Genomic DNA, 12,630 nt, shown 5'->3' on the forward strand with positions numbered 1-12,630 from the left:
TTGAGCTTTTAATAAATTATTTTCAATAATTTCCTTTCCATCAAAACTATTTTTATAATTTAATTTTGATGGCTTTATGAAATTATTCGATTCCTTAAGGACCTACCTAAAAATGCCTTAGCTGGACTCTCCCCACTGGAACAGTGCACTGAATTCCTATACGTTAGTAAAAACCTACATAAACAATCATTAATATCCTTATGATCTTTTACTTTTAATAAAAAATGTTTAACAGTTTTAACCGTATTCTCAGCAGCACCGTTACAGTGAGGAGAAAAAGGCGGCGATGTAATATGTTCTATGCCATTAACTTTACAAAAGTGTTCAAATTCACTTGACACTAGAGATGGCCCATTGTCTGAAATTAACTGCTTGGGTAAGCCGAATCTGGCAAAAACATTTCTAAAGATTTTAATTGTAGCTAACGAGGTTATAGAAGATATTTGAAAAACCTCAATCTACTTTGAAAAGGCATCCAATAATATTAAAAAAAATGAATTTTTTTTTGGTTCAAAAAAATCAATATGAATGCGGGCCCAATTTCCTTCCGGAATAGGCCAGCATAATAAGGGGCTCTTTGGAGGATTTGGCCTTACACTTTGGCACTGTTGACAATTCTTACAGATTTGCTCAATATCCGAGTTTAGTGTCGGCCACCAAAAATATGCCCTAGCCATACTTTTCATTTTGACTATACCTAAATGAGTATTGTGAAGCTCAGAAAGAAAATAATTTTGTAAACTTTTTGGAATAACCACCCGGTCTCCCCATAACAAAATATTTTCGGCTATGTTTAACTCATATCTTTTGTAAAAATAAGTTTTAATTTCATTATCATTGTCAACCGGCCATGTGTCAAATAAAACGTATTCATAAATTTTTGCCAAGACCAAGTCTTTTTTTAATTCTTCCGCAATTAACCTGCCAATCTTTCATCAGCCCACACTGGCCCCTCTCCGGACCAAGAACTATGCCTAGCGCCTCCAACGCGACCTACGTTTCGGACAGGTACTGCTGCTCGGTTGCCACTGTTTCCGCGAAATCCTGCTGGCCTTGCCTAATATTGGTTTGGGTTAATTCCTCCTCTGCTTTTCGTTATTTTATGTATCTCTGCTGATGGCTCTGGTTCTCTTTTGATTACCAAAGGTAGGGAAGCGGCTTCTTTTATGCCAGACTCTGTTGCTTCCTGTATGCCGGCAGTATCTACGGCTTTGCTCAAATCAACTGTAGCTTTAAGTGTGTAGAGATTGTTTTTTACCTTGCCTTCATTGTAGTGATTAATGAAAATGTCCGTCAGCTTAGTCTCTAAAGCAGTACCAAATTGACATTTACTGGATAATCCTTTTAGGCGAGTTGACCACTGTTGTGCCGTTTCGTCCTGATCTTTATAGGCAGCATAAAATTTACCCCTCTCAACCCATACTACATTTTTCTCCTCAAAATACTTTGATAAGTAATCTGTGAGAGTCGTAAAACTCACAGCTTCCGGTTTATCCGGTACACAAAGATTTTGCAATAACAAGTAAGCCTCTTCAGAGAGACTACAAAGCAATACAGCTCTTTTCATGGCATCATCAGTAATCTGCTTTGCTATGAAGTACTGAGTAAGTCTGCTATAAAACACATTCCAGTCACTTGCCTTCGGATTAAACACTAAATTTATACCGATGTCTCCGACACTCGCCATGTCGTCAGTCACAGTCGGTATTGCACTAACTCACTACTATTTTAACTTATACTATTTTAAATACTTGTTCTGTTCACCCACCATAAGTGCTCTCCTATTCCTCAATTTACTAACGTGAGTATCGATCGTCGCCAGTGTAATATCCAGGAATGGTAATTAAAACACAAGATGAACAGTAACCGTTTATTGTTGCTCTTCCCCAAAAATAACTGAACTGCATTGCATTTTATCGAATTTTGCCCAACTCGTACATTTAAATACCTATGCGAGGTTGCCATATTTACCATGCGTAAATCCTATTATTCAATACATTACACCAATAGTTTATGTGTAAGAGATTTTTTTAAACCAAACCTTTCCAAACCGATGAATTGATCGGGATGGTTCGTATAATTAGCCACCTAGATCGCCAGATCTTAGTCCTTTGGATTATTGCCTTTAAAAGTGGTTCAAATTACCGGTATATTCCACTAAAGTATAATATAAGAGAAGCATTATTGTCTCGGATAACAAATACAGCACGAACTAGATCGAATCCATCTACAGAGCAATCCGAGCTACTCACCACAAAGCGGACATGTGCTTAGAAGTAAATGGTGGAATTTTCAAGATTATTCGTTAAAGTGATATTTAAAACTGTAGAACAAGAAAAATTTATGAGAGGGTTTAAAATCAGAGACAAGCCTTTGAAACAAAATCGTATGCATTTCAGTCAAGAAATTAATTTTTTCAATATATGGAGCCTTGACATCTTATAATGTAGGGCATTTTTTTGGGTAAATCTCTCAGATAATTAAAACAATAAATTTTCGTCAGAAAGGTTTATTTAAAATTAAATGATATATATATATATATATATAAAGCGGATAACAAATTAAAGTAGGTATAACAACTTGCGGACCGAATAGACGGTTTTAAAATTATTTCTACTACCAACTATAGTGAAATACAAAGAACAACTAAACTCAATCTTTCCAATTGAAACGGTCGAGACGGTCTTCTCTCAAACCTCAGCCGAGATATTGACGCCTTGGCATTTTCCGCGAACACCGATAAGCACATAACCATAACAACTCTAAGAAAAACATTCGGACTTCATAATTTAAATCGTTGTTGCCAAATTGCCTACAAATCGGCCAAACTGACAATAAGCCGTCCCGGCTTACTCAAAATTAAAAAAAAAACTAAATCTACTAAAAAAAATATATAACTAAAATAAATTTACTAGAATCTAAGAATGTAAGCTTCTCAATTATTATGGAATAATTAACAGATATATATGGTTTCATGTTATCGGGTGCGACTACCCCGTTATAAGGAAGTTGAGTAACTTGAAAGCCTTCAACATCTTCAATCACATATCTGTCACAATCCAATATTTTCTTAACTATATAAGGCCCTTTAAATTTTGGAATAAATTTTTTATTGACCCCCGCAGTAACATCAACATTCTTAATCATTACGTAATCCCCCACATCATATACTGAAGCTTCTTTACGCTTTTTATTATAACTAGTCTCGTTACACTTTTGCACTTTCACTATGTTTTGATATGCTTCTTCCCGAATTTGCTCTAAATTCCGCACTTTCTGACAGTTATCCTCTAAAATTAATTTAATACAATCATTTGTTTTACCTAATTGATCGATTCCAAATAACAATCGACTTGGTGTATCATTTGTCGCTCGAGATACCGTGTTGTTACAGGCAAACTCAACCTTGTCTAAGAGACGGTCCCAATTTTCTGGTAATTCACATAATTTCGCGATCATTGGGGTTATGGTTTTATTGAACCTCTCAACCTGGCCGTTCGCGCGCGGCGTACCTACAGCTATCAAAACATGATCAACTTTTTCTGAGTTTAAAAAGTCTGTAAACAGAACAGAGGTAAAAGCTGTACCACGGTCAGATATAATACGGCGAGGTTTACTATAAGCCCTAAAATAATCCGTCAAATGCTTCACACATTCTTCTGATTTAGTCGATTTGCATGGATATAGTTTTAAGAATTTTGTAAACGCGTCCACTATAACAAATAAATGCTTATAACCCTTTGATGTTTTTTCTAACGAACCAAGATGATCGATATGCAAAGTCTGAAAAGGTAACTTTTCCTTATCGATACTATGCAAAAGTCCTTCGGGCTTTCCGCTAACAGGAGAAAATTCAATACAACGTAAACAATTGGTAATATACTCTTTTATTTTCTCGCGCAGTTTCGGAAACCAATATACTTTTAAAATACTATCTACCATCACCTTTTTATATCAAACATGCCCTAGATCGTCATGACAGGTTCTAATTACATTGTTTTCCATGGACTGAGGAACATAGAAAAGCAATTCTTTATTTTTATTTTTTTTATATACAAGACCATCTCTTAACTCAAAGAATTTAGATTCCGCGTTCTCTAATTCATTACGGATTTTCCCTATCTCTAAATCACGATTCTGACAAATTGACAGAATTTGCTCAAAAGTGTTAGCTTCAATAACTAAAACGCTATGACATCGACTCAACGCATCAACATGACTCATGCGTTTTCCCGGACGATGACATATTTCATAATAGTAATCTTGCAAAAACAGCCCAACGTGATATTCGCGGATTGACTTGTTGTTTACTAAGAGTTAATCGAAAACTATCACAATCGGTAATAATTTTAAATTTTATTCCCCCTAAATAAATATGGAATCGTTTTATTGCATTTACAACGGCAAGACATTCAAGTTCAAAACTGCGTGATACTTTGCCTCTGCTGGAGTGGTGCGTTGGCTAAAATAGAAAATTGGCTTAAAAAGACCATCCTCTTGTCTTTGCAATAATATTGCCCCAAATCCAGAGGCACTAGCATCACAATGCAATTCTGTTTCAGCAGTGGGAGAATAAATTGACAAAAGAGGTTTACTCGCGAGATGTTTTTTCAAAATTTTAAAAACCTCATGCTGTTTACTACCAAACTCAAATTTAGCATTTTTCTTAACAAGGTCATATAAGGGTTTCGCCACCGCAGAAAATGATGGAATAAAACGGCGAAAATAACTTGCTAAAGAGACAAACCGTAATACTTCCTTGGCGTTTCGGGGAACCGGATAATTTAATACTGCCGCAATATTTTCGTCAGTAGGTCGAATATCTTCGTAACTAACACGGTACCCTAAGTAATCAATTTCAGTCTGGATAAAGAAACATTTATCTAATCTAAATGTTAACTTTGAATCATCAAAAAATTGCATCATTTCACCACTCTGTAAAAGTTCAGAAAAAACTTTTTTAAAAAATCTCCCAAACACTTTAGGCGCATTTGTTAAACCAAAAGGGCAGAAAAGAAATTCATATTGACCCATGGGAGTCACAAAGGATGTAAATTTGACAGATTCTTCGGCTATTCTCACATTATAATAACTGTCTTTCAAATCAAGAGAGGTGAAATATCTTTTATTCCTTAATAAATCAATATTATCGTCAATCAACGGGCTTGGAAAATTATCTTTAATTGTGATTTTGTTCAATTCGCGATAATTAATACATAATCTAGTTTCACCATTCTTTTTCCCTACTAAAACTATAGGGCTGGCATACGGTGATTCACTCGGTCTTATGATACCGCGATTTAAAAGGTCATTCAAAATTAACTGTAATATTTCTTTATCAGAATACGATAAACGTCTAGGTCTAAAACTTATGGGCTGATCGTGTTTCAACACAATTTTCATTTCAAAATCAACTTTACTCGGCCCACTATCTTTAAATAGTCAAAATACATGCACCTGAGCTGTTCAACAAACTTTCTATCAATGCTGGAATTAATTTGTAATTCCTCCAAAACTTTCAGTGAATCCGAATCAACTTGAATATTCATAATCTGATGAATTTCCGAATTTAAATCATTGGTTGAATAGCTTTCAGTGTTTTCTTTAGTTATTATTATACGATCTCCCAGTGTGACTGTGATGAAGGGTAATGTAGAAAAATTACGCCCAAGCAAAGCCATAAAAGCCATTGTATGATCAGGTACCACATAAAATTTTAATTCAACATCAACATTTTCAACTTTTACTTTAGTGTAAAAAATATTTATAATTTCTAATGGTGACCCATTTATACCACAAAACCCTTTATCATCCGAACAAATCGGGGATCTCGCCTCTAACGGTACAAAACTTTCCTTAATTAAACTAATCGGTGATCCGGAATCTAATATAGCACCTAAAGTGTACTTACAGTATTGTGCAGTCTTACAAAATACCTCATAACTTACGGAAACCATATACGGCCTGGTATGAGCCGTCTGAAGCAAATTGGCTGACGTTGAGGCACGTGGCTCCTCCTGTGAGCCTCTAACTGGTTGATGAGAAACACGGCGAGGACACTCGTTCAACTTATGTGATGTTGACCCGCACTCGAAACACGCACCAAAAGATCTCTTAGGCTTTACACATTTTGTCGAAATATGTCCCGTTTCTCGGCAAATAAAACACCTTACTTGTTTAACGCCCGGATTTGAATATTGGACAGTTTTATTGCCAACCGCACTGTTCACTTTACGTTCCTATTCATTTGGTTTCTTGTAATCCAATGTGACTTTTTCAAAAGCTTCTAACAAATCTGCTCCTGAACGAAAACGTTGAATACGAGCCTGATCTCGTAATTGTCGATCTGAAATCCCATCAATTATATAGTCTATCAATTCTTCCTCTTCAATCGGCACCTGATTTCCCAAAATTACCTTGTCATGGTAATAATCCGTAAATCGTTCACCTGTTCTCCAATGTCTATTTTCAAAATCTTTCCTCATTAACAATTTACTGGGACGGTGCATAAACATGTGTTGCATGTTATCTAACAAAGTGGTGATATCCATTGTTAGGTGAGCTGGCTTTGAATGGAACCAAGACAAAGCCCGACCTTTTAGTTTGGAGCTAATTAAAACTCTGACAGCGTTATCATCCAATTGATAAGATGCTCGCAGAAGTTATACCTGCTGCTCCCATTTTTCAAAATCATTGGAGCCATCAAAATCTCATAATGGAAATATAACTGGAAATATAAGATCCACAAACAATCGCGGATTTGTTTATAAATCAATTTGATATCCCAACTGTCTACCCTTCAAGTCATAAACCTTTAAAAAACCCCATAACTCAAACCATATTTTTAGATCCTGTAGATAGCTTGGAAATTTTTCGTATCATAATCAACTTGCCAAATAAATTTTCTGTAGGTCTAGATGAAATTCCAACTATAATTTTGAAACATTCAGCCAAATTCATAGCTAAACCAATATCAAGCATAGTAAACCTTTGTTTTCAAACAGGTACATTTCCCTCTGCCCTTAAGGCTGCAAGAATTGTGCCGGTACATAAAAAGGGAGATGCCCAGGTACTAGAGAATTACAGACCTGTATCTCTTCTGTCTTCCTTGTCCAAGGTTTTTGAAAGAGCTATATATAGCCGATTAATGACCTTCTTAGATCAGTATAATATACTTTCTGATAAACAGTATGGCTTTAGACCTAATCGATCAACACAATTGGCAATATTCACAACAATAAATCATATAATAAACAATGTTGACTGTAACAGGAGGGTGGCTGGGCTTTTTTTTGATCTTTCTAAGGCCTTTGACACCATTGATCATAGGATGTTGTTGCATAGATTGGAACACTATGGTTTGAGAGGATTGTCTGGTGCTTTACTGGGGTCTTATCTGGAGGAAAGAAAACAAATTGTGTGTATCTCAAAGGACAATAGAAATTATTATTCTAAGCCAGTTATTGTTTCGCAAGGTGTACCTCAGGGCTCGATTCTCGGTCCTGTGCTGTTTCTATTGTATGTGAATTCACTTTCAGATGAGGTGGCTGCGGGAATCCTCTGCCAGTATGCTGATGATACATCGGCTGTCGTGGTGATGCGGGATTTTGGGAGCCTGGCTAACGGGTGCTTATGTGCAGCGGGGACAATGCAGGATTGGTGTGATGGGGCAGGGTTAATTCTGAACTGCGAAAAGACTGGTCTAATGCTATTTCAGAAAAATCCCAAATTAACAGAGTCTGTTTATTTGAAAATGCGAGGCAAATCAGTACCTGTGGAAAACACAGTTAAATTTTTAGGGGTCACCTTGGACACTGCTCTTGGCTGGGAGGAACATGTGAGGGTGCTCCAATCTAAACTAAATATCTTTTGTGCATTAATGCGAAGACTAAAATATTCATTAACAGTAAATTCCATAAGACAGTTTTATTTTGCAGGGGTGCAGTCATTGATTGCTTATAGTGTGATGTTTTGGGGATCATCCTCTGTGGCTCCTCAAATTTTTGTAGTTCAGAATAGGATCATCAGAGCTATGCTGGGGTTGCGCCCTGGAACATCATGCAAACCACATTTTGAATCACTGAACATAATGACTGTGCCTTCAATCTACTTTATGTCCTTAGTGATGTTTGTCAAAAGGCACCCACACCTTTTTTCAGTAAACAGTGACCATTATGGCACTGATATTGCAGTAATCACAAGGGGGAGGAAGATCTTCGGGCACCAGCCCATGGTTCAGCGTTTTTTGAAAGGGGTCCTTATTATATGGCAGTTAAAGCATATGGGTTATTACCACCAGAAATAAAATCCATTAATAATAGTGTTAAATTTAGGAAAGCCACTAGTCAGTTTCTTTTAGATAAGTGCTTTTATGATTTTAAATTTAGATTTTGATGTACCAGACCTGTGAACCTGTTACACATATGTACACATTCTATATATTTTGAACTTCATTTATTGATATTGTAATTTTAACTTTGTAGTTGCTGTATTAACTTTTACTGTTTGTTAGTCTATCTCATTTTATTCTATATGTATTTGATTGTATCATGTTTCTTATTATATGCAATATTCATCGTGAATCTATTTTAGGGAATTCACCATTTCTGCTTGACGTTGCTTTGTCAAATTTATTTTGATTTTGTTGGCAATAAAGGAAATAATATTATTATTATTATTATAAAATCACTTAATAAGTCGCCCATTGCTCGAATACTGATTGTACTGCTAGCTGCGGAGCTGCTTCTGCTATCAGACCTCTCTGGCGTCGTACGAGAATTTAACAACTCTTGTTCTCGTCGTAGAAGTTCAATTTCCCTTCTCGCCAATTCTTGCTCACGTTTCAACATTTCTAGTTCATGTTGAGCCAATCTAGACGTAGCAACATCGACCTGTCTTTGATGTCTTTCGCTGACCAAATCTTCCTAAATGCTTTCGGACACTTTGTCCAGCCTGTCTATAAGTTCAGCCTTACTGCCGGTTACTGGTAAATTACGGAGCTTCAAAAACTCCTTCAACTCATTTACCGTAAAATCTTGCGCCGACATTTTTCTCAACTCCACTTGAGGTGACGACTTAGGAAAAACAAACGCAACCAATACGCACCAATGCTTGTTTTGTTTATTTTCCCAACACAACTGACGTCACTACTTCACCGAATGAAAAAAATGCCAATCGCCAACACAAACAAAACATGTCACCTAACCGCCGCGAACCGCGTACACTACCAAAATTGCCACCTTTCTTTTTTTTTTTTTCAACTTGCGGACCGAGTTTTAAAATTATTTCAACTACCAACTATAGTGAAATACAAAGAACAACTAAACTCAATCTTTCCAATTAAAACGGTCGAGACGGTCTTCTCTCAAAGCTCAGCCGAGATGTTGACGCCTTGGCATTTTCCGCGAACACCGATAAGCACATAACCATAACAACTCTAAGAAAAACATTCGGACTTCATAATTTAAATCGTTGTTGCCAAATTGCCTACAATAACAAACTCCTTTTTTAGCTTCGTCCAAGAATTCGTGGCTGATCCCCTAGATGGCGTGACCCTTCTGATCCATCTCCTACGGGCTATCCAGCTCAGCCAGTCCAACACGATTATCCATGGATCACCTGGCACCACTGGCAAAATCCCACCTTCATTACAAAGACGTGCTTTACTGGATGAACTTTCCTGCTTGCAATGTCTTCTGAGTTGCTGTACCAGGTAATCCGATTAAAGTGATTTCCTTTCATCCCCTATAACTTCATATCACAATTTTAGGTATTCTGAGTCGCTCAGAAAGCTCATCTCATCATCAGCGGGACTCTTTACTGTGGCAGTTTGCATCATGAGCAACGTGAACAAATCGAGGATTATCGCATTGCAGGTGAGTGACCAATGGAAACTCTTAAGAAATCCATTAAAGTTGGTTTTTAGTTGTTGGCTAGGGCCTGTGAACCTTCGATAGGGGGTCACTCAGCGGTCTCAGAAGCAATGTCGACCCTACGTCTGCGCTTTGGAGAACCCGCGAGGTTCAGGTTCTTGGTGGGCATGATGTTGTCGACGGGAGGTCAAAAGGAGCTGGTGACGTCAGGTCTGAGGTTCCTAAATCGATTTATTGATACCAGCGGGTCGTCTCAAAAGAGGCTGTACATACAGTCTGAGCTGGAACAAGCGGGATTTGACATTGGAGTAATTAAAGACGTATGTACTTAATGGATTCAGAAGTGTTTTTTTTGTTGGTAAAATAGAGGGTTTTTAGAATATGACTGCCCCTGGATCAGAACATTTGCAAGAGGAGATTCTTTACTGGGAAAGGAATTACATTAGTCTAGACAATATAGTCTTCACTAAAGAGGTGCTGCAGAAAGAGAATTCTAACCTAAAAGAGAAGGTGGCTATGCTAGAAAAGAAAGTGAAGGTAAGAAATAGAAGTTGGTTATATAGTCAGTTGTATCATCTGTCTCGCTTAGGCTCTGCAAGACGAAAAAGGAATCTTGAGTTACTCAGAAAAGTCCCTTAAGGACCGCTGCAGCGAACTCCAATCGGAAATACGCTCCCTAAAGTCCACGAGATCACTGATGGGCTCTTACACTAAAAAAAGACGTAAGTAAACAGGGTGTTTCTAATAGTGTAATGGGATTTTTAGTCCCGGGGGTTCGTAGGTCAAAGAAACCCCTAATGTCGGGAAATCTCAGTTTATTCGCCTCAGTTACGGGTTTGGTTTTAACACCTTTTAATAATAAAAGCACTGACCCGGATTAACGAAATCACGGAGTCAAAGGCGCCACACTTCTTTATTAAATGGCGATAAACGAAGTAATTATCATAAGAATACTCCGAGCAGAAATGTAGGCTTTAAAGAATGTCATACATTTCCACAAATAAAGAAAATATTTAAGGCGCCCGATATTCTAATAGAACAAACTATAGCAAAGGTAGAGGTCGTTCCGCTACTATAGTCCTTTGGTGCAACGCTCAAATTACGAGACAGTTTTACCACTAACCAAAAGTATTTATTTTTACTCTTGACACGTGTTTCGGTAACGATGTAAGCATCTTCGGGAGAATATTAAAAATTAGTTTTATATTTCTCCTGAAGATGCTAACATCGTTAGCGAAACACGTGTCAAGAGTAAAAATAAAGAGTTTTGGTTAGTGGTAAAATTGCCTCGTAATTTGAAGGTGTTTCTATATGAAAATAGCTTTGGACATTTTTGAAAAAAAAATGTTAAGGCCTGCTTTTTTGGAAGTCAATTAATAATTAGGTTCACTTTTGCAGACGACTCGACCCCAAACGAAGACGAAGGCATCTCATCATCTGAACGCAGTTTAACCTCTGAAGACGACCAAATTTACCAACCAAATTACCACCCTTTAACTGAAACAAACCATGCACAAGAGCAAAATGAAGGAGAAGAAGAAGAAGAAGAGGATGATGATAAAACCACTATAGATGAAGTCATTGAAGAACTAAGAAACATCGTGAATGCAGAGTCCAAAGAAGACAAACGAATAGAAGAGGCCCAAGTGGCTGGCAAACTGAAAATCCACATCGATGCAGACGACTATGCCATAGCAACGGAAAGCGAAATCGTTCCGGAAGAGTTGCATCCGAAACCACCGCGTAGGGCCAAGAGCTTGGTGCATCTGTTTGTACCCTCAGACGGCTACTACTATCCCAAAGAGTTGTTCTTCGAAAACGAAACTCCTTACACGAGCGTCAACGGGTCTGATTCGTTGATCAGCGCCTCAAAATATCGCGATAACCATTTGGAGGATAAATGCGATGCCGTGCCAAAGTACCATCAAGAACTTGCGAGGCAAAGGACCAAAAGCAAAAGCCTGGACAGGGTCGAAGACGGTCTGGAAACGATGGTGGATATCGTGGTGACCGGACCTCAAAAACGCCCTCCGACGGTCGTGAAAAGCGTTTCGAATGTTCACGTAAAAAGCACCTTCAGGCCGCGATTCGGCTCGTGCTCGGAAGATAAACAGAAGATGTTCTTGCCGCCGGCGAACGAGGTTTCCTACTATTTTCCGCGGTTGCAAGAGAAGAAATTGAGTAGCGCGGCGAGTTTTTTGATTAAAAGGGGACACGAAAATGCCGGACTGTTTTCCGGACAAAATTGCCGAAAGAGCAGACTGGGACGGAAAAATGGGGACTTTTTGTCTTTGAGCAGCGACTCGATGTTGGGCAGGGTCACCGATTTGCCATCAGGGTTGTACTAGAGATTAAGTTAGTACCATTTAAAAATTGTGCAATATATAATAGTTAGAGATCAAGTGGCCGGTCACTATGGTTAATGTGACTTTAGGTTAAGATAAGATAGTGCAAAGGATTGTATTGATTAAGTTGTTAAAATAAACTATTGTACTCTTTTTCGTACACATTGTTTTTTTTTCAACTATATAAGGTGTCCCAAATTCGAGGGTGACCATTGGGAGCTCGGAAACCGTAAGAGTTACGGGGTCGGTTAAATGGAGGCAAAGTTGCACAATTTAGAGGTTAATAAAATGATCAAAAAATTTTAAAATTCCGGAGATATCCAAAAAAAAAACGAAATTTGTCAAAATCGTTTTTATCTAGTACCTTTTGCATTGCCACTTTTATTATCCTACAACACGACGCAAAAAAAAAA

At 37.6% G+C, this 12,630-nt stretch overlaps 1 protein-coding gene across 1 annotated transcript in view; it reads left to right on the forward strand.

The window, feature by feature from the left end:
- The window catches only part of LOC126737068 (uncharacterized), a 63,122-nt gene extending 50,745 nt beyond the window's left edge, over positions 1 to 12,377 (forward strand). Inside the window, exons 4-9 of the mRNA XM_050441765.1 lie at positions 9,512 to 9,712; positions 9,770 to 9,875; positions 9,926 to 10,192; positions 10,251 to 10,409; positions 10,462 to 10,594; positions 11,271 to 12,377. Coding sequence (XP_050297722.1) covers positions 9,512 to 9,712; positions 9,770 to 9,875; positions 9,926 to 10,192; positions 10,251 to 10,409; positions 10,462 to 10,594; positions 11,271 to 12,220 — 1,816 coding nt within the window. The 3' untranslated portion in view covers positions 12,221 to 12,377. The remainder of the gene's footprint in view (positions 1 to 9,511; positions 9,713 to 9,769; positions 9,876 to 9,925; positions 10,193 to 10,250; positions 10,410 to 10,461; positions 10,595 to 11,270) is intronic.
- Positions 12,378 to 12,630: the final 253 nt, after the last annotated feature.

The sequence above is a fragment of the Anthonomus grandis genome, chromosome 1 (assembly GCF_022605725.1).
Source record: "Anthonomus grandis grandis chromosome 1, icAntGran1.3, whole genome shotgun sequence".
NCBI lineage: Eukaryota > Metazoa > Arthropoda > Insecta > Coleoptera > Curculionidae > Anthonomus > Anthonomus grandis.